This window comes from Malaya genurostris, chromosome 3, assembly GCF_030247185.1.
Source record: "Malaya genurostris strain Urasoe2022 chromosome 3, Malgen_1.1, whole genome shotgun sequence".
Taxonomy (NCBI): domain Eukaryota; kingdom Metazoa; phylum Arthropoda; class Insecta; order Diptera; family Culicidae; genus Malaya; species Malaya genurostris.
The window spans coordinates 188137992-188161699 of record NC_080572.1 but is presented as its reverse complement, the minus strand read 5'-3'; the positions used below and the strand labels follow the sequence as shown (position 1 = coordinate 188161699).

The following is a 23708-nucleotide window of genomic DNA, read 5'->3' as shown; positions in this document are numbered from 1 at the left end:
TATAAATGATTGAAATTTTGATTAGTAGTGAGAAGTGTCCTATTTTGTCTGCTAAAAATCTCCGGCATATCGGATTTCCCTGCCATAGACGACGATTTTCAAGGAGTAAGCAACATATCAAGGGAAAAGCATCGCTCTGATTGGTCAATCGATGCAAAAGCTAAGCTGTATGATGCGTAGCATGCTAGAGGTAGGTTGTTGCTAGACAGCAAGACAAAAGTGCCATAAAACGATTTGAAGCTTTAATTGGTATGCTCTGATCTTGTGTCATGCAAGCTCGGATGAAATTCCATGTTATGTCGTTTCGCCTGAGAAATTGACAACTACCCCAGGGTAAATGTTGAGTGCGTAAGATTAATTTCTAGTTAATGAGAAAAAGTTTATCGCTTCAACCGAAATCGCAGAATGGTAGAGAAATTTAACGCTATAAAAATCCCTGCTTGCATACAAAACTTGAACACAAGCTTGACGAAAAGAAGCTTTTATATAAAAATTCGTATCGCAAGTATGTACAAAGATATAATTGCATACATTTGGGATATTGGTGTAATTTCGTCGGCTATAAAACAAACAATGTTCGGTGTTGGTTCCTAATCAAGATCAATCTAGGCAGACTCTCGTGCAATTGCGGATTCAATCAATCGTCATTGAACTGTTTGATTGTAGATCATTAGAAATTTTGGTTGCCTTGTTCCACATCAATGGCTCGAACCAACCACATGGGGCTGATGCTTGTAGTTATTTTCTTCATGAAATAGCAGCACATCAGGCAAATGGCGCCTACATGATTCAAAACTTGGAAACCCGAGATATCCATACAAAAGTACGGTACTGCTATGAAAATGCCTAAATATAATAATGCAGTTTTGTTGACAGATATCCAAACTGTTAATGTGAAGTCTGACATTCCTGCTCTGAATTGACTGGTGGGGGAATCTTTTGTGAAACGTTTGAAATTTATTTGTGCATGCAATAGCAAAATTTGCATTTTGTCTCACACAAACCTGTTCGACAAACAGATGACTAAATGTCAAGATCGATTTTAATTTTGCTCAGGCACATTTAACTTCCAATTTTACCAATTTCTTCTCTTCCTCTCTCTCTTCCAGGCGATATACGACATGCTGGGAGCGTGCTCATCGAACAAACCGGCGGATTCGGCGGAGGAGCGCGCGAAAAACATTTTCGCCAAGATGGACGAGAATAACGATGGCCAATTGACGCAGGACGAGTTCCTCAAGGGCTGTCTGCAGGATGAGGAGCTGTCGAAAATGTTGGCACCTTAAGCTTAAAACCATACATTAAAACAAAAAAAACAGTAGCTACGCTAGATATTCGTAAGATTTAAGTAAAAACCAGAGCAAAATTTAACGCGGAGCCAGAAGGTAAATGTGGAGAGAGAAAAAATGAGAAAAAAAACAAAAATTGCAGTTGTTTGTGGGATGGCTCAGGCTCAGAGTATTAACTAAGCGAACCGCACGCCTACGCAGAGAGTATTCGGAACGGAAGCTGGAAAACATAAACATTGTCAGGAACAAATGCACGGTAAATCATATTCAAATCGGGAAAAGAAAAAAAAACACAAGGATCAGAGCAAAACCAACCATTAGGGAATTTTCGCGTTAAGTAAGTTAATAACAACTTTCGTAAGAAGACAAAAAAAAACAAACCAAACATGTAGCCGAGAGCAGCTAGCTGTCAGGCATAAACGAAACCATTTGTACGGAGGGAACTTTGCTAGTCCGAGAGACCAGATGCAGGAAAGACGAGTACTCATAATTAAGCGAAAATTTGATGATATTGATATTAAATAATCGTAACTTTTCCATCAACACACCGAGTAATGCACAGAACAAAGCAGGCAAACAAACAGATTGTAATGAAAACAAATACTAGGTAATTCATTGTTTATTATTTTGTTACCGATGCATCACAGAACCAGCAACAGATTAAACGTCGTTATTAGCATTACGTATCCGCATTGTGCAGCCAGAAAACGAAAGCAGGATGACACAAACCAGAAATAAATATGATAATCATTCGATTAGTTAAGCAAAAAAGCGAACCGTTAAGAAACCTCTTTTTTCACTGTTCATGATTAGCGGCAAATAGAATTGCTAGTTTTGAATCTAACAGAAATCAACAGCCATCACTATTGCTTTCATTCGCCACGTGATCATCACCTTGGCAGTCACGGTGGAAAGCGTCAATGGCAATTTTGGTAACACACACACAGAGAGAGAAAGAGAAGAAAAATAATACTACATATATATATATTCCAACCCTGACAGGCAAACAGAAAGGTGGAAGTTTGGTAAGTAACAGAAAACTTTTTTCACATTCGAAGCGCATTTACGCCAGAGCTATACTTCTTCGACCTGACTTCCTACACCCTCTCCCCCAAAGTTTTCCTCACACAACAGAAAAGTATTAGTGTAGTGAAAAGTAAGGTATGAAATAACGACTTGATTCCATATTTTTGCGCCATACACAAACAAACCAACCAACCAACCAACCTACCAAAATCGTTCAAATCGAAGGCATAGATAGAATTTTATCGATATATTTTTCTATATGTGTCGTATGTATGTACGTAGGAAAGTTTCATGCGAGTGTACTTGGTCCTCGGTATAATGGCCATTCATATCCTTCCTTCGAGTGGGGGTCCTTCTGCGGATTGATGTAAGTTTAGCAGTGAGGGGTGGTGCGAATTCAAGCTTAATTTATTCGGTATTTTACAATTGAAACATCAATTCTTTGCGCATTTGAATCTCCAACGACGCTTTAGGGATATCGAGCTGTCGATTTGATACATCCTGTCAGATTGATCCCGAAGCGTTGGATTGATTAATCGTAGTTTTTTTTTTTTTCATTCAAACAATCAAGGCACAATCCGCTTGTCTGTCAAGTATTAATCCTCGTGAGAAGTTGGAGCCCTCTCGGTCCAGAAATCGATCGTTTTTCATCGGAGGTTTAAACTGTCATCATTTCCTGGTTGAAGAGAACGAAGGTGCCGTAAATCAACGATTGATTTATTTTCCGGTTGAAGTCTTTTCTTTTTTTTTATTTGTCTGGAAGTTGAGTTGGGTCGACAAGGAAAACGGAACGGAAAAGGACTTACGTTTCTTTTATTTTGGATAATACGCGTGAGACAGAGATTTGTGTTCTACTTGAATGATCCGACGGGTCATCGGAAAGATACGTCTAAATCAGCGCACGTCAAAGAATAAAATTTTAAAAACTGCACTGGGCAAAATTGTTTTGGAAACAAATCTTTTTATCCTTGAAAAATTGATATATTTCGAGCATCAAGAAGTTGATAGTATTGTATTTACGGAACCGACTGCAAAAAGTGACGTTTTGAACGAAAAGATAGCGTTTATCGTTTATAAAAAGTGGGTGAGTAATGTCAGAGACATAACTGGATGACGTGAATACAAATAAAACTAACACGTATCTTTACCTCGTTTTCATAAGTCGATATATTGTGTGAATTGGTCAAAGTTTTATTTCTTCACTTCCATAATTGTAACCGGTCACCTATACTAAAGTTAGACCAATTCACGACTCAATTATTTTCACACACTAATCAACAAAACGGGGCGAAAGAGAGAAAAAATGTCTAGAATGGCTAGAAACGTGTCAAATTTTTACATTGCATACCTACCTAGTTGGTTACGCGAGAATGCAATGTCGCTCTCTGCCTCATAACCATCGTCCCAGCACGAGAAAGACAAACAAGCGTCGTGAGATTTTCTATTTAGTGCTTGTTGATACCAAACATTTTAGAATAGTATGATTTTGAGTTATTCATTGTTATGTCATACTACTGAAAATTCTATCATAAATTGCTGATCATATTTCGGATAGCATGGAGAAAAAATGGCGGGTGGGTAATATCATATACATAACTGGTGGTCGTGAATACGAATAAAACTGACATGTCTCTTTCACATTTCCGATTATCGACAATCGATTGGATGTGTTTTCATTGATTGTTTGATTTTCGTAACGTTTTCTGTTTCCCCTTTTCCAGAATTGTATCGTGCATCTAAACTAAAGATTGACTTGTTTTTGTTTATTCAATAACAACATATTTAAAGACACACTTCCAAAGCTCTAAGATGCCAGAAAGATTGACTTGTTGACAACAAACATATTCTACCACACAACTAAACAATGCACAAACGAACAAATGGGAGTAAGAAAAAAATACTACAATCAATGTTTAGTTGTTCGTTTTTGTAAATTTTCGTACTCTGATGAAGAAATTTTCGCATAGTTCTGTAGGAATATTTGAATGGTTCTGAAAAGAACCAATTGGTGGAATTTAAAAATTTTCTAGTCATGGGAGAGGAATTCTTCATTCGACATTTTAACGAAACATTCGCAGAATTTACAGAACAGATTTCAATGAATTGTTGTCGTACTTGATTATACTTTCGACCAAGCTTTAGTGTTAGTATTTTTGGGCTCTTAGAGAACTTCAGGAATGACTATCTGCTACACGGGCAGAATTCCGATTAAACAAATCAGCAAAATAGGTCATGATTTGAGGAAAAGAGTGCATTTTCATATTATCATAATACACCATGATAAAAAGCTCTCGAATCATAGATTTACATTCATTGGTATAACTTTAGGCATATTTCTGCTACGATGGTCGTTAGCATAAATGGGCTTTATATCTAGAAACATGGTTTATGAATGAAGCGCAACAACATAATTCTTTCTTCATGTCGTCAGAAATATGATCAGCAATATTTGGTTAAATTTTCAACAGTGAGGGATAACTTAAACTTTTGGAAATAATGAGAAAAACTCATCACGCTTGCTTGCCTTTTTCGCACTCGGACCACGGCTCAGACCCTGGATTCTGCTTCACTTGGATTCTTAACTTAATTTAAGGTTTAGAATTTCGTTTCAGAATTTAGTGTCATAAGATAGGTTCAAAAATTAAAATAAATACTATGGAACTGAATCCTTATTTTAGATTCTGGAACTGGTTTCTTGACTAGATTTTGGAACTGAAATTAATTTCTAATTTCGAAATTCGTATCCAGAATTCAGATTCAAGAATTTATCTTCTGAATTCTGGAACAAAATTGAAGATACGAATTCTAGATCTGGATTCTGAACCAAAATTTTACATTTGAACTTCGAACCAGAATTTTGGAACTGCCTTCAGAACCAAGAATTTTATTCCAGAATTCAGTTTCAGAATTTCATCGGTGGATTCAATTCCGGAATTCATTTTCAGAATTCAGAACCTTCATGCTGGGTTTGAATTCGGAACTTGGGTTCTGTTCCCTAATTTAGGTTCGGAGATCAGTTCTAGAATTGAAACAAACAAAGGCATTTTTGTGTTTCATCACCAGTGAGTTAAACTCAGCTGCTAATCGGTTTCACTGAGCGATTTAAATAACTGGGTAACGATCTGGATAGATAAAACATCGTAGTGTCAAACAATTAGCAGATTAGAGGTGAGCGCACGTCAAATATTAGAACCCACTGAGAGACGAATTGTTAGTTGTGATTTGATGTGTTTGTACAGCAGCACATTGCATCAGATTCTTTTGCCACTGTCTCGCTTGTATTCCTATCCGCCAGATTTGCCATGGGCGGCCGATGTTCGAATCTTTGGCATTTCAATCCAACTCTCAACACATATTCTCGTATGCTGCACATCGCGTTCGGGTCTGTAGCCAGTTGTGTTCCGCGATTTCGTAATATCGATTGATTAATTGAGTAATCGAATAATCAAAAACCAAATAATCAACTAATATTTAATCGATTAGTTTAAAACTAATATTCGATTATTTAGCAAATCGAAAATTTCGAAAAATCCTTTAACAATAATCGAATAATCGGTTAGATTGAAAATTATACTCAATTGTTGAATAATCGAGTAATTTAAAAAATCCGACATCCCTAATTATGTTTAGCTAGAAATTCAATCGTGTACTGTATACATCACACTAAACTTCGGGTTTTTGTTTTCGTACATCAATGCTCGTGCTCGTTTTGAGTGTCAGCAACAATAAAACCGAAAATCTTGGTTGTGTTGGCAACTCTGTAGTGCAAACATACACTCACCAGCGTAGCTCAGTACGGTGATGCTCATCTCAGTAATCACTTTCTAAAAGTCGGAATGATAGAATCTAAACTGGGAACCACCAATACCATCACAAGTTGGTCTCAATGATGTTCTGAATAGGTGAGTTTATCTGTTTAGATCAGCGATGAGTTTCATCTTTACCATCGTTTTACAGATTACATCCTAAATCATGAGGTGAGCTGATGAATAGAAGAAAATGAGCGAGTTTTTGTCACCCTTGTTCCTAGAATGAGTTCTTTTCCAGAGTTTCCGTCAGAGAATTATTCAAGTTCATAAATTAAAACGATATGTCAAAATTTGAGTACTTTGGGCAAGGATTCGTAGTGTCAGTAGGATCGTAGCACCAGCCACGCAATGTACACTCTGAATCGGCTGCGAAGTCTGTTGAAACAGAAGGTCAAATTCCATTACAAGAATGTAATACCAAGGCTTTGCTTTGGGCAAGTTTTTTCATTCTTGGAATATTTTCATTTCGAACATAAGAATCCAAGAATATATCGTTTCCTTTTGCAGTTTGCCGATCCTTGTTTTAAGGTTATCATCAATCAATCAGTGATGATTTCAAAAGAAATTTAAATTCAAGCAAATTTCTGGTTTCAATTATGACAATCGATAAATCGGACATGGGTGTTCAAAATCATTCAAATTTGACAGGTTTGTGAGGGGAACCAAAATTGAACTGTTTTCAATTGCTTTTATGGTATTCCTATTAAGAAAAAATAATTCAAATTATGAATTTCATTTATTGAAATATAAATGAGTAAGCGATTTTTTATTTTGAATGGAAAGAATTCAAATTTTGAGTTAAATTCAAATTTTGATAAAATAAACTTTAAGTAGAATTACTCTAATTTTGAAAGCTTTGTTCCTTGTCAAAAAATGAGAAAATAAATGGAAACTCAAATTTTTACCTTGTGCACTTTTTTGGAAATTGAGTGTTGTGTCACTCATTTTGGCGTTCAAAGAGCGCGTAGAACCAAATACATGAACTGAATTCTTGATCTGGATTCCGAACCTAAATTTTGCAACTTAATTCTGAACCGAATTCAGTTCTTTAATTCAGTTCCAGTTCATGATGGTCCAGAATTAAGGTTCTGGTGTAGATAAATAAATGGTGACAAAAAAGTACTTAACAGTTGTTATTGATATTCGGATGTGTGAAAAAAGCATGCCAGTCTGATTCCAGTTATGTCTCTGACATTACCCACCCGCTTTTAGACTTCGTTGAGTAAATCGTTACTTACTACTTATTACCTTATTTTGCATAGAGACAGGGGTATTTGCTAGGTTGATTCCGTAACTGCCAGGCGTGCGAATGCTCGGTGGTTTGGATTTTCTAAATCAGAGTGTTTACTTCCAACTGTCAGAATGTACGGAAATGCATGCTCAAGAAATGGCACACAAAACCAATATGTTGAGATTTGTTATTCTTTTAACAACTTGGTCCGTAAAAAAGATCCATCCTGGTGCGCGATTCAACGAACCAGAACGGTGAAAGTAGCCTCCCTCTCGGTCACAAGCAATTTTCCATCAATCAAAAATATTGCATTTTCCATCAATTAAATTGAAAGCTGTTGCTGTGGGCACAGCTTCGTCCGTAAGGTTTTATTTCAGCAAATTTCATGATGCTGCATAAATATTGTAATTCGATGAGGGCGAAGCTTAAAATGACAGTGGTTTGGTTCGAACCGAAAGCTAGATCGATCGCTTGTTCCCCCCCCCCCTTCCTGGCATAGAAGCAGGCGATACAATTTCAATCCAATCACAACTGGTTGGTGAGTTTTCTATTCCCCCGACCGCCAACCGCAGTTTTATCGCTGACTACCGTCTGCCAATTCATTCCATGGTATCCCGGAATAGAACTAGAATGAAACAATCATCGAAATTATCGGATTCCATCAGAAAATATGCCGAATTACGACGCAGACAGTGCTTTGGGTTTCACGCGACTGGGGATATAAAAGTGGATACCTCGCTTTGTTCTCTTGTTGCTGCTGCTGCTGCTATTTTGTTACAATTTTCATCAAAGAGATGATAATCCTATTATCGTTCCTGTGAGGTTCTCATTTTTTCTGAATTCATCCGGACGTTGCTACGAAACGAAATGGGTGGAACCGGACCCAGAACAAAAAAAAACCGCCTTCCTTGCGTACTTACATCATTCCGCAGATGCCTCGAATTATCGATTTTTAGTTGATTTCTACTTCAAACATTCGTAGTCGTGTTTTTTTTATCGTTTTTGTTTCGCTACTAAGTATATATTTTTAGCTGCAAGGAGATGTATCTTTGTAAATATTTTTATACCTGTAAACATTCAATTTACTACCATCGTGAAGCGTGTACAATTTTTCATAGTTTAGCCAGTTTTCGGATTCAGTTCGTTTTTGGACACTTTTTCTTGCGACAGAGGCAAGATCACTTTTCTACCAAAATCTCGAACTACAGATATTAATTTAGGCAAAGGATAACCAGGTTTATGGCAAATCTCACACTGTTCATATATTTAGAAACAAGAAAAAAAAATACCACAAACTTACTAAATGTGAAACACAAATCCATTTTTGCACAAAACAAACTTTAACATGTGTTAGCACAACCATAAAAAAATGAAAAGAAAGGAAAGTTTAATATTTAAGAATTTATAGAAAACTCTAAGCAAGCTAACTAGATCGCAAACTAGCAAACTAAACTGCTGTCAAACACACAGGAAAGAACTTCATTTAGCGAGCATCACCTGTAACTCTTTCTCTATTTTCAAGAAAGTGAATGTTAATATAGCCTACATACTACTAGACTAGCTAAGAACGAGAAGAGAACCTTAAACATATAAAACAAAAAATATTCCTTCCTTTAGTTTTTCAATTATTTCTCAGAGAACAATCGCAAAACAATGATAACGAATTTTTGAAAATCCCGCGCTTTATAACCATACTAAAAATGAGGAGAAAACACCAAAAAAAAAAATCAACATACCTTTGAAGAAATGAAAAAAAAACAACACACGTGAAAATCAAATTAATGTTAAAACCAAGTCCTTTGAGAACAAAAAAAAATACAATTCTGGCTGTTTATGGCTTACGAACAAAAAACCAAAAATACATGTAGTCAATACAAAGTGACAAGGAAAATGATAACCGCTGACAAGTTTGCTTTCTTCTGATGTCACCGACCTGCCCCTGCTTCGCCAACCTTTCGGATCGGCTGTCGTTCGGTTGTTTAGACTGTCCATTTGAGCCTGGTTGTCTGTCGGCTGGGCTGTCAAGCACGTGCACCTCTCGTCAATTCAACGACGACGACGACGACGGCGGAGAAAAACCAAGGATCCATCATGGTTTAACGGGTGTTGTTGACGGCAGGCACGAGACAGTTGTTCACGCGTTTTGAATTGATTAGACATGCAAACCGACTGCCGCACGGATCGTGAAACGATCTGCCCTGGAAACGGTGTTGAGAAACTGGTGCTCGACAGTGGCTGGTGAATTCGTGTCAACAATACTGTCGTGTTGAAGGGTTTTCGCGCGGTTTTACCTTTTTTTCAACTTTAACTTTAACTTTTACCGCGAAATGTTTTTCTCTAGCAAATGGTGGGTTTAATTCTGTTTGGGAGCGGTGATAGAAAAGAAAAGAAATTTTCAATGTAATCCAACAATCTGAACTGAATATGTTCGATTGAAACAACGTTTCTCATTTCTCTCGTTTGAATCGATCAACGTCCGAAAAAAATGAGAAAAGTAGCTCCCAGCTTTCATCAATTTTTCTTTATAACGGTTCTCTAATCCATTTTGCAATCTTTTCTCTAACGTTATGAAAAACTATTTGAAGCCCAGAAAAACACAACTTTGCTATGATTGGTCATCAGTAACCTGCAAACCAGAAGCGGGATTCGATTCAGTCGCAGTTAGTTCGACGCTTTCGATGGTAAAACCATTTCATCATTTCATAATCAGTACCTACTTCTTCTTGCTTCTATTTGGCCTAATCTGACAAAAGCTGATGCCCGGTTGATGGCACAGTTAGTACAGGGTGGGCAATTTAAAGTGGAAGCATCGGGCAATCCAATAACTTTTGACAGAGTTGTCAGATCGACCAATGACATAACGCGTTGGAAGCGTAATTCCAAGACAATTTTACCTCCAAAAGACCGCTCCAGTTGGATCATCGAAATTGTCGAGAATAAGGTACATTTCACGTTAAATGAATGCAAAATTGTCGGTTTTATGCCAATGAAAACCCTTAAATAATTGATAAACGGCCTCTACACGATCAAAAAGTTACAGTTTGGTGTGGTGTTTGTGCGGATATGGAGATTGGTCCCTATTTTTAATGTGGAACACATTTTCGTTTTCTATATAGGGGTGTAAATTAGAAACTCAAAAAATACACTCAAAAACGTGGTCAGGTTTTTAACAATTACAGCTCGGTCAATTTTGTATGTTATCAATTATTAATATTATGTCACCATTTGATTGGAAATATTTCTGCGTATTGATTTGAATGTTCTTTAATTGAATGAATTTTTAATTGTGTATCATTGAAATGTTGATTAATAGCTAGCAGTGTCCTATTTTGTCTGCAAAAAATCTCCGGCATACCGGATTTCCCTGCCATAGTCGACGGTTTTGAAGGAGTAAGCGATATATCAAAGGGAAAGCATCGCTTTGATTGGTCAATCGATACAAAAGCGAAGCTGTTGGAAGCACGCGAATCTATAAATAGAAGCAAAATTATAGCTAACGTTTCAGTCCTACGCATAGCATGCTAGAGGTAGGTTGTTGCTAGACAGCAAGACAGAAAGTGCCATAAAAGGATTTGAAGCTATAATTGGTATGATCTGATCTTGTGTCATGCAAGATTGGATGAAATCCCATGTTTTGTCGGTTCACCTGAAAAAGTGACAACTACCTCAGGGTAAATTTTGAGTGCGTAAGATTAATTTCTAATTTATATAAGATGAACTCAATTGATAATGAGAAATAGTTTATCGCTTCAACCGAAATCGCAGAATGGTAGTAAAGGTACAGCAACGCTATAAAAATAACTGATTGCATACAAAACTTGAACACAAGTTTGGCGAAGAGAAGCTTCAATATCGATATCCGTATCGCAAGCATGTACAAACATATAATTGCATACATTTGGGCTATTGATGGTTTTAATGGCTACTGTTTTTAACAAAACGGTGCAGCATGCCATACAGCACGACAACAATCGATTTATTACGATCACCATCGTTCCCCGGACGAGTGATATCGAAAATCAGTGAATTTAGACAAGCCCCCGAGATCACCCAATTGTACACCACAAAACTTTTTTTCGGGGGGCTATTAGAAGAAAACGATGGATAGGCTTAGGGCCAAAGTTGGCCATTTACGCGATATAATTCTCAAAAAATAGCTGTAACCTTTCTCCCTGAAAAAAAATATAATTAAAGTGAAAACAAAAAAAAAGTTTTTTCATACATTTTGTTCAGACACAAATGCTTCCACTCTAAATGGACCACACTGTATCAAATGTATCGGTTCAGAAAGCTGGCCAAACATTTCTATAATGAGGTGAGTGTTTTCGCCTTTCTCATATAGAAAGACTGTGCAATCACTGTGAAAACCGACTTTACAGCCGAAGCCCGGAGAACCGAGTGTCATATACCATTCGATTCAGTCCTTCGAGATCACAAAATGTCTGGGTGTGTATGTGTGTGTATGTATGTCTCAGTGTGTTTGACAAACGATGTCATTAAATTTTCTCAGATTTACAAACATAGATTCAAATGACAGATTTTATGGTACCATAGGCTGCTATTGGATTTTATATAGATTTCGGTTCCGGAGTTACATGGTGATATGTGCAAATTTTTGAGAAAATTTACACTAAATTTTTTCGGAAATTTCTTAAGCGACTTTCAAAAACTACGATGCATATAAAAAGTGCAAATTGGTATAAAACTGATAAATTCATGTAGTTATCTTGTTAGTTGATAGATGTATAAACCTACTTTGGGTTTCAAACCACCGAAAATAGTGAAGAAAAGCTCCAAAAGCAGAACTCATTTCGCATGATAATAGCTTGAAAAACAGGAAAAATTAGATATTGTTAGTTACTAATTAAAGTTTCGTTGATTCTAGTTAAAGATTCGTTGCAGGAGAATTCTCAACCTGACCATATCGATTTATATAGTTTTACTAATAGACAATGTTAGCAATATTCAATGTTCAATGTAACAAAGTTGATTCAAGCCTAAATGGTAATGAATCATAATATATAAAGTTTCGAGTTTTTGTAGATTTTTGCTGAAACTGCATATTGTGGAAAGCGATCATAAGTATGTAATTTACTTCTAATTTTACGACAAAAATTTAAGCGAACAGAAAAAATGTATAAAATATATTGATTTTGGAAAAATTTCGGGAGAATTTCGAATCACACGTTCATTATGACTTATAACTCACCCGAAATACATAGTATTCCAAAATTGTAGAAATAAAGATTAAACTACATGCCTAGCCTTCCGTTATAGTGATTTTTAAATTTCGATTTTTTTTCAAAGTTATAATGATTATAAAAAATTATTCAATTTTATCAACTTTACAACTACACTAAGCTCTTTTTTACGCGTTTTCCATGCGGATTTTTACGCAATTTTTTAACACGGATTTTTTTACGAGTATTTCCGAAGTTAAACGGGTTTCTTTATGTGAATTTTCAAAGTTATGCGGTTTTCTTAGTTTGTATAAAAATGCATGAAACTTCGAGACCTGGTGTTATCCTGAATTTTTTTAAGTAAAAAAATATTGATCTCGACGTTTCATGCATGATATCAGAAATCTCATTTTTTTAAATCCTAAAGAATTTTTAACAAAAAAAACATGTTTCGAGATGACACTAGATCTTGACGTTTAGACGATTTTAAGACATTTGGCATCAGTTTTTTGGTCTTTTTTCAAAAAAATGTTTTCCGAGAATACACCAGATCTTGTTGACGTTCCATGCATTTCTAAGACGTTTGGCACAAAAAAAATATCTGCAGTTTTGCTTTTTTTTACGTGAATTCCTGAATTTCTTCCGAATCCGACTTCCGGTTCCGGAGTTATAGGGTAAAGTGTGTTCAATATTGTACACCATCACTTAAACCGGCGGAACAAAAACCGTGAAAAATGTTATAGACTGGACTCTAAACCGTTATTCCCAATCTTGGGGTCAATTGAAAGGTCTTATGGTCCTACCAAAAATTACTGCTTATTTTCGGATGCAACAAACATTTAAATCGTAATTAAGAGTGCGTACTAGTAGAGTTTGTACGTCATGTTAGTTGGTGGCCGTACGAATCGACTTTGATTATACCGGTTCTCGGGTTCCGGTGCCGGAAGTGCATATAATAGTGAACCCACTTCGTTTTCTTAAGGATGACCTACGCAATCAAAGCACTGTTTTATTCTGTATGTTATACTAGTTAATGCACAAACAATCTCTTGGTTTCTTTCAATAATCGAAGAGAAAAATTTTGAATAGAATACCACAATGAGAAAGGCATCATTACATCACTAGGTGGATTAAAACAGGTTTTTTGAATGTTTTTTACGTGGTTTAGACCCTTATTATCGTTCTCACTTCCTTATCCACTTTTACTTCACTTGATTTTACCTATTACCAGTATCACCCATAGTGAAGTGATCACTGTAGAGGGAAAAACTCATTTTTTAAACAAAATATTGGTGGTGTGATGTTCATAATGACATCATGGTCGTCCAAGTAATTACTTTTTTCTCTGAAGCGACTTTCGTAAGAAGAACCTAAATTCACTTCACTCGATTATCACCGTGAAGTGATACCGGTAATAAGGGCCTTAGTGATTATTTTTACTTTTTAATGAGATATTTATCCTGTATAAAAATTTGCATTGTCTTTAGTAACTAATAACCCTACTAAAAACTATTTTCATTTCAAATATTGGTTACGTTAGGAAGAAAGTGTTCATAATGATCTAAAAAAATGTTTGTCTCCATGTAGGGGGCAAAACGGGTACTTTAAAAAAAAACTCACGATAATGCCGTTTACATTAACAACAAATATTTATGAATATTAAAAAAAAACAATGTTCCGTCAACAATTGATGGTTAGAAAATAATTTATTTCATTTTTACAAAAACTGTTCAATTTTACGTCTAGTAGAAAATTACCTTTTGCATACAATTCTGTCGAAAAAAAAAATTAAAAAAATTATTACAATGAATATAAAGTAGATTAAATTCTTTTTTGCGCCTTGAAATTGTATCAGTATGATTTACCAGAGTTTGCACCCGCTCGGGCAAAGTAAGGTTACACGTCGCTGAGTGCTGTGCAATACCACGTTTTGCATACCCCGCTTTGTCACGAGAAAATGTTTTTCTTCCCGACTCTCAGCAAACACAAAACTGCTCGGAAACAAAAAACATAATACGTTATTGATGCGCTCAAAGAGTGCACTAAGAAATACTACGAAACTTTGTTTTCAATATGGATTGCCATAAATATAATACTTCTACACCCAAACCTCCGTTTACGTAATTTTTTTTACGTTACCTCTTTTTACGAACAAAATCCCAAATAACGTAAACTTTTTTCACGAACCTATTTCGTAAAAAGAGGTTTTTGCATACAATGAAAATCGTTTCCGGCTCATTAATATTCCATGGAAATTACTACAATGTAGGTATTTCCGGAAATGGTTTGATGAGTAGATGTTGGAAAATGATGTTTGATGTGGTTCTGAATTCCAAGATGGCGACTTCCGGTTTATTGACATTCTGTGAAAACCCTTATAATATGAGTATTTTTGAAACGGGTTTGATGAGTGGATGTTGGAAAACGATGTTTGAAATGTACCTGAATTCCAGGGTTGTTACGGTCGCGTGGATTTCGCGATTTTCGCGGATTTGGCGCGGTTTCTGCTAAGGTTATGATGCTATGGCGCGGATTTCGCGCGAATTTCAAAAACTATCATTCCACATTTGTGAAATATTTGTTCGAATAATAAAAGCTTGTGAGTTTTATGAAACCCTAAAAAATTAAAGATGGGCGAACGTTTCAGCAATTGGTCGAGCTGGCCGAATTGGTGAATTTTCACCTTGATAAAACCAAAATTTACTAGAAGGCGGTTCTAGTAAATGTTTTCTTTAGTGGACAAAATTTCGATTTTATGCTCTTCGATCTCGAGTGGTAAAAATTGCTATTTCAACAGAGATGTTACCAGCAATTACAAAAACTTTTAGATATATGTGATTGCGTTTCCCTATTCCAATGCGGAAATAGAAAGAATATTTTCGCATTCAAAGATATTGATGTCTGATGGAAGATATCGTCTCAATGAAAACACATTCAATAATGCAAATAACGTAATACATGGAATACTATTTTCAATAATATGGTCACCAAATTTGTGTATGAAAACAATCTCATTCTTAAAGCAAAATTTGCATGACAGCCCGATCAACAAGGGATAACAAAATTGTATCTGGGGTTGATTCGATTTTTCTATCTAAGTTAGTCATAATCTTGGCCTCGTTAATAGTTAAAATAGCAAAAATTATAACTCAATTTAACCTAGGTGATAACAAAATTGTTACAAACCTTGATATGTAAATATCAATATTATATCTAAATTTGTTACAAATTTAGTACGACTTTTCAGCTGTTATTACCCATTTTTTGGGGGGAAAGGCTTTATTGTGCATACCTTTAGGCGATTTGATTTGCGATAAAAAAGGAACATTTAAGCGACTGGTTTCGAACCGGGAAGTTTTGAGTTGCCAACATACGCTACGATTGCATCGGAGCATGAGAACCAACTGAGGTTGGGAGGATATATTGTCATCATATAATAACTAGTGTAAGTCCATATTGCTACAAAAATAATCTATCGCTCTCCATCTCTTTCGTCGTTTCCTTCCAACCGGCATAGGAATGACAAAGGGGCTATTTTAGAACTATGAGCAAGCTTTTTTTGGTACTGAAGAATAGTTATAAATTAACGGAAATGATTAAATTCAGTGAAACAAAACTACCTTATAGAATTTGAGGAAATTAACTAATGAATGATAGTTTTTCAGTTTTTTCTTCTTCGTACCAAGAGGGCCGACTTTCAATTCGAATCAGTTCGCTCGTTCAATTGAAGTAGTGAATTGTCTGTACGTGTATGTGTGTCGATTGGTGGGAATATTTGATTAAAATGTGCACTTAATTTTCTCGAAGATGGCTGAATCGATTTTCGTAAATTTAGATTAGAATGAAATTTCGTTTGAAAGACAGTGAAATATCAGAAGAAGGGTATATAACATCGATTCGTATAGCAAGTTTTAATGATTGATGATCAACCAATTGCCTATTAGTCACATTAGTTTGCGATATCCGGAGCCAGAAGCCTCGCAAGTAATATTCAAAAACCATCTAAATTAAACCTTTATTCCGGTTTGATTGTTTGATATATACCTAGATTGACTCACAGAAAAACTATTCAAATGGAAAGTCTCATATTGTGAGTTGTTTGCTTTAAACTCCACATTACAAATTTCGAATCCCAGCTCATGGTTCCAGATTGGAAGTAATCAAAATACTACGAAATGCGACTATCATAAATTTATCAGATATGGATAGATTGAACTTTTCAAATCGAAGGTGTAAGGTGTAGGTGTCGTTTTTGTCTGATTCATGAATTTCAAAATGTTCATTCAATGATATAGATGACAACGGGCAAAATTCGATATCTGCAATTCGTAGTTCTTATGAATTGATGACCTAACCAACTCATTTCAATTTTGCTGATTTTTGATCCAAAAATTGTGAAAGTGATTCGATATTACTTTAGTTTGCGTTAGGCCATGATGATATCATCAGCGCCACTAGTGAGCATTTTTCAATGTAATATTAACAAAGTGTTTTATTTAGAACTACGTAAAAAATCATTTATCAACATAGTATAAAGTACAGCAAGAACTAAACATAAATCGATACGAATTTTTTAATATTTTTTTTTCTCTATTTTCAGTACATCCGGGGTCCGTTAAACTAAAGTCGCTGTTTTCAATCTGCAACTAAAAGACCTATAAATCGAGAAAGTATTGAGCTGAGTTTAGATTTTGTTTTTGAGCCCAGTTTAGATTTTGTTTTCCGTTTATTGCAGCGTCACTTTTGAAGAAGTTATGAAATTTTTAACACTTATCACTCTGTGTTTTCGGAAACAAAAATCGGCCACCGATAATATTGATGAATTTAAGCATTCATTTTACTCCAAGCTTGTGAAAATTATCTCTTAGGAAACATTGCGGATTCAATTAACTGAGTCAAATGCTATATCACTATTTCCAATATTTATTAGTCGAGTTTTAAAGCTTTTGCCTTACCTTTCTTTGTTCATAAAAGAAAAAGCGCAAAATCATCTTGAAAAATATTTATTTTCAATATGAAATTAATATTTGAACAAAAATTTTGCACGATTCAAGTAGGAATTACTACGTTATCAAATTTAAAATTAAGCCCGTCATTTCAACATCAAATATCAAATTATTGTTTTCAAAATCATCTTCAGGTATGTGAAATTGGAAAAAAATGTTTGTTACTGTTCTTCATTGAAGCATAGCATTTTTCGGGTTCAAGTCAAAAATATGATCAACAAAAGTGTTTGAACTCATTTTTTTTAAATTCTCTAGTATAGTTTTACCTGAAATATAACGGCCCTTAATATAATATCTATACTTGCTATAATCTTAATAAAATCTGAATGATAGTTTCTGATTTGGAATCATATTTATAACATAATGAGATATAAATATTAAGATCACATATAATTTTGGTAGAATCCTGTTATGCTCTGTTGATCGGGAGGCTTACGAAGCGAAGTTGGACAACAAAAGAAACGAAGAAGTTCTGGGATTCCATCCGTAATGATAGGAAATTGTTTTAATAGTTTGTTAGGTCCTCTATCCAACGTTTTCAATTGTTCTAGGGGTTCTGGAATTTTTTCCTGAAATATGGAAGAAATCCTATGTGAACAAGGGTATAGTGTCCAACTACCGTGTAATAGCTGCTTTGTGCGCTGTATCGAAGCTGTTTCAAATTATAGTTCTGGATTTTATAACACATAGTTGCTCTGACTACATATCCGAGACTCAGCATGGATTCATGGCAAAGCCTTCAACTTCCCCAAATTTAGTAACCTACACTTCCATAATCATACGTTCTTTACAAGCACGACTACAAGTAGATTCTATATACACCGATTTTGCTGCTGCGTTCGACAAAATTGATTATCACATAACGATCTTCAAATTAAGTAGACTGGGATTAAACGGACCATTTTTAAATTGGCTTCGATCATATCTAACTGGTCATGAAATGATTGTGAAAATAGGAGACTCTACAACCTCACCATTTGCTGTTACCTCTGGAGTTCCTCAAGGAAGTCACCTTGGACCGTTTATAATTTTATTGTATCTCAACGGTCTAATTTTTCGATCCAGTGTATGAAGCCATCGTTCGTCGATGAGTTTCATATTTCATATTTCAAAATGGGTTTAAATGCCACTCAATTCTCCGTCATCTCTTTTAGTAGCAAAAAGTCTGTATTCAAGTTCGACTATAATATTCCACAAACTGTTCTCGAACGCGCATCGTCTGTTAAGGACCTGCGTGTTCTTCTGGAATCCCAAGTTAAATTTTAAAGAGCACATAGAGCTAAGCTATTAGGATTTATTTTCTGCCTTACTAGAAAATTCTCTGATGTAGATTGCTTGTAAGCTCTGTATAGCGCTTCAGTTCGCTCAAAGCTCGATTATGCTGCTGTTATCTGGTCACCTTATTACCAAAACGAAATCCAACGCATTGAAGCAATTCAACGCTAATTTCTCCGATTCGCTCTCCGATGTCTTCCATGGAGATATCCTTTAAACTTACCATATTACCATGACCGCTGCAAACTGATTGCTCTCGATTTATTATCTGTCCGTCGCGATGTTTGTAACGCTAGTTTAGTGTCAGACATACTTCAGTCGCAGATCGATAGCTCCGAGCAATTGCAATTGTTACAATTTGACATTCGACATCAAGAAATCTTTTTTTATGTTACTGTCTCATTAGATTTAGCTGCTATAGAAGGAAATGTATCATTTGAATGGTTTTAATTTATTTATACAAAAGGTGAGGAGGTTTTATGCCTGCTGGAGAACAAGTTTGACAGAAACTAACTCCAGTGGATATTAAGAGTAAAATCGGACAACAGGAGAAGGCGCTATTATAATTGAAACTGATATTAAAAAGAGTAAATCAGATCATCCTGATGTGGTCTACCTTATAATCTTCTTACAAAGAAGGAAATGCTTGCCGAGCAAGAAGATGTTGAAGCAAAAAAAATGTCTTCGCTGAAATCTGAACTTCTTTCATAATCTCAATTACTGTAACATTTTCCGTACATCAGAGAGTATTAATTAACTAAGGACATCGCAAAAGGTGGAAAATAAAAATGAAATCATTTTCATGGGGTTCCTCAAAGTGACGTGTTGTATGCAAACTTATTTATTGTGTTTATATAAAAAATTTATGCAGATTTTCAAATTATATTTAAGTGAGTTTTCAAATTCTGCGCAAAGTATCACCTGCATTAACATAGTGGTGTAATGCTTCGCTCGAATATCGCGCGTTTTAGTTTCCAACTTCGCGCGTTTTAGTTTTTGGCTTCGCGCGGATTTCGCGCGTTTTGATTTTGAAATTTTTCGTAACAACCCTGGATTTCCAAGATGACGACTTCCTGTATATTGGCATTCCTCAAAACCCCTACAATAACGGATTTGATGAGAAAATTTTGGAAGCGATGTTTGAGGTGGTTCTGAGTTCTGCTTTAGTTCCTAATATGTAAAATTTTGCTTTATTTGGGGCACTTGTTCAGCAATTTCAACAGTCTTGATTATCTGATTTGACTGGTATTTTAGTAGTTTTTTTTACTAAATCCAGCTATGATTTAGATCTGCCGCAGATATTATACTACTGATTTAATAATGTACTCATGAAAACCGTTCCGAAAATACGCATATTGTGAAGGTATTCGAGCAGTTCGAGTAATATCGACACATATTGTAAGGGTTTTCAAGGAATATCAATAAACCGGAAATCGCCATCTTGGAATTCAGAATCACCTCAAACATCGTTTTCCAACATGTACTCACCCGTTCCAAAAATACCCATATTCTGATGGTTTGTAACGAATATCGATGAACCGGGAGTCGCCATCTTGGAAATTGAAGAGGTAGCCTTTTCCTGCAAATACTAATAATTTTTGTTCCATAGTTATCCAATATATTATACATATCGAATAATATACATACATAGGGATAACTTTTTTGACGTTGGAAATTCCAAATAACGTAAACTTTTTTTACGTCATAATTCGATTTACGAAGTCCCGATTATTACGTAAATGGAGGTTTGAGTGCACAAGAAAATTTACGAAAACGCATGGTAAAGTTCGAGGGTGTATTAAAACAAAACTCCAATTTTTTCGGTAGCTGGCACTATAAACCAGAAGAAATATCAAGGAAACCCCGCTATGCCACCCTTTCCTCTACATATTCCAAGCGTTTTAAAAAAACCTCAGTGTACCCACACGCAGTGCACTAAAATGTTCTGCCGGATTTACTCCTAAATCTACCCGTTGGTTGTGATTAATCTCTATTCTGCGAAGATGAAACCCAAGTAACCATCAAATCCCATGTTCGCTTTATATACAAATTTAAGGCAGATATAAGACACTGTTGTCTCATATCTGCTTTATATGTACGCATATAAAAAACCTAAGACTTGTTGGTTACTTGGGAAGTCTGTTGGCCTGAGGCAGAAATGTTGGAGGTGATCTGCAGTGGTCTAAGAAGAAGCCTTTCTGCTAAAGTTTCTTCGTTGATTACAGTTAAAGATGAAGGTTTTAATGTTATTGTTATCATATATTCGAACAGCGTAGAGTAATTTGCTAGTGTTGGATATATGTAAGTGACTTTAATATAGTAGATTCAAACATTAAACTTCTTCGGAACAGTAACGCTGACTAATCGGATTGAAATGGAGGGTAGAAAAAAAGCAAACACCGACGCATTTGAAAACGAACCTTTTTTCGATTGATGTTTCAAAAAGCAACCATTCAACTGTTTGGAAGAATTTCGCTGAATGCTTGGAACACAATTTTCTTTTGAAGTAGCGTATGTTGCACGAACTACGCAAAACGGGTTGTTCGTTTTTAATAGCAGAAAATAAGCAACACTGTACTATTTTCCATACGAACAGGTACTTAGCGAAAGAGTGAAAAGTCATTTCTGCGTTAAGTGCTCTACCTGCTGCGGAAGCACATCGCTAAAGCTTCCACACAAAGGACATACCGGCTCTGTAATGATGATGATGATGATGAAGAAAGGGTGGAGGGGGACTCACTTTCCAAAGTCATTAGGAACTTTGCGTTGCACATGTCTAGTTATACCACTGCAACACTATCGGAACTCATCCGAAATTGCAATTTGATGACAGAGAGTTCACACGTTCACAATAGAGCGATAATTTCGTAATGCTATCACTGAGCCAGATAGTTGAATTCAATCATACTGCTGGAAAGACGTACACCAGCCTGCGTACGTCGACGAGATACACCCTTAATTAAATGACGGTTGGCCTTTTTCATCATGAGTTAATTGAATCTGATGATTTCTCCTGGCCGGAGCGAACGGAAGCCCCTCCCGAGAGGTAGTAGTACTCTGTAAGCTGATTCAATTTCACAACATTGATAGCTTGGGGTGCGGTTGACCTCCCAGTGATGAGTCCCATCAGCGGATTGTTCGGTTGTGACCCGCTCCCCGAGAGAGAGAGAGAGAGAGTCATTGGTTACCAAGGGAAAGGGAATTAGCTACGACCTTTTTACTGCTGGATTTGAGCTTAGAGGATGAATCGTGGTTTTGAAGCTTGCACGATAATAGAAGGGGGTACGTTCCAAAAATGTGTCACCAGCATTATTGTCGACTATTTATTACGAAAATTGAATTTTATCTATGCCATAAAAATGTCTAGTCTCAAAAAAAATGTGATTTCAGATTCCAATCCAATGATAGTAACCCTCACATTCTACTGCTATCCAATAATGCTACCGGAGTCAAAAATACGATGTTTGTCAATTTATGCAGCAGTTTTTTTCTGTTTTCATTGCACTTTATGATCGTATTCTTTGCATCCTGAGCATCCTTTTGCGGTGCGCGGTGATGCATCTCCGCTGTTATTCAATCTTTGTGGAAACGCAATTCTCCGGTCCTTCGTGGTCCCTTCGTTCGTAGCAACGATAGCAAAGTTGCTATCTGCCTACCCCAGTAGGATCGCCACAGGAAACAGGACACTCCGCAGTGCAGTGACTATAGCCGAAGTAGTGCTTTCATCAAGCTGAATGCAATGTTTCTAAAGCCTTGCTAGGCTCGAGTAGGAACAATGGGTGGGTGGGTGTGAATACATTGAAAAATAAACTGAAACAAATAGTAGTTTTATAACGTGAGAACTACCGGTTTTTTATATTCAATTTTCCTCCGTATTCCGGTTCAAACGACAGTCAGGTGCATCTAACTTTAGTATAGATGGAGGAAAGGAAATTCAATTACCAGCGCCAAGGTTACTTGTATTGTTTTCTGTCGGTTACACTTTTATATCTTAGAATATATTTTTTTTTTCACCCTTTATCTTACCGCTGTAAAGTCCGGCCAACGACCGTACTCTGTACAGTGGTATATTTGCAGTCAATCCCTCTAAAAATAATCTAGATTTGACGCCAAGTTATATTCCTAGTGATCCCTAATTTCATAGTCTTAAGATTTATTTACTCATCACACCCCTGAACAGTGGACCGAATCTGAAAGTAGTATCTTAATGATCGTAGTGAAATGATGATGCCATCCTCATATTACAAATATCCTTATAAATATTAACGTGGAATTAAAAAAAAAACTGTTCATTGAATAGAAACAGGAAAGTTTGTTCGGGCGTAAACTAGCATAAATAGATAGCCAAATTTTAAGGGTTTTTTTTTCAGATTTTTGCATAGTCGTTCTAAATGACGGTATGAAATATTAAATACACTTTACTCTGTACTACTCGGTACCGGGAATCGGACCGGGTAAAGTTCAGTACCAGCATGTAGCGCAACAATACCATTCACTTTGACGTGAAATTGGTTCAGGCATCTTAGAGAAAATGAAGTTAGTTTCTTTTGTGAGCTTTTGCCAACTATTTCCGGTACTTTCTGAACGAACAACCAGGAACCGGTAATGCTGAAGTCGATTCGTATGTCCAGCAACTAACATGACCTACAAATTTAGAGGAATTGTACGACCAATTTAAAGTAATCGTCGCTCTAAACGAAGACTTTAAGGGCTGAGGACAGTACCGTAAAGTGGTAGGTTTTTTGCTATTTTCCCGTTTCAAATAAAATTTTCTTGGAAACGGTGCAGAATATAGAAAAACCCACCTGACAATGTCTTCGAAATTTAGTTGAGAATATTCTGTGAAATTTTCAGAATGATTCATTGAGTTTAGCGGTCGTGTTGTATTTTTT

General features: G+C 35.9%; 2 protein-coding genes across 8 annotated transcripts in view; both read left to right on the top strand.

The window, feature by feature from the left end:
• Window positions 1–9252, top strand: part of LOC131438780 (neuronal calcium sensor 2) — a 461386-nt gene extending 452134 nt beyond the window's left edge. For all 6 annotated transcript variants that reach the window (XM_058609042.1, XM_058609040.1, XM_058609038.1 and 3 more), the window contains one exon: window positions 1110–9252. In XM_058609042.1, coding sequence (XP_058465025.1) covers window positions 1110–1286 — 177 coding nt within the window. In that variant the 3' untranslated portion in view covers window positions 1287–9252. The remainder of the gene's footprint in view (window positions 1–1109) is intronic.
• LOC131438782 (neurocalcin homolog) overlaps window positions 1–23708 on the top strand; it is a 527871-nt gene that overhangs the window by 459304 nt on the left and 44859 nt on the right. The gene's annotated exons all lie outside the window — the stretch shown is intronic.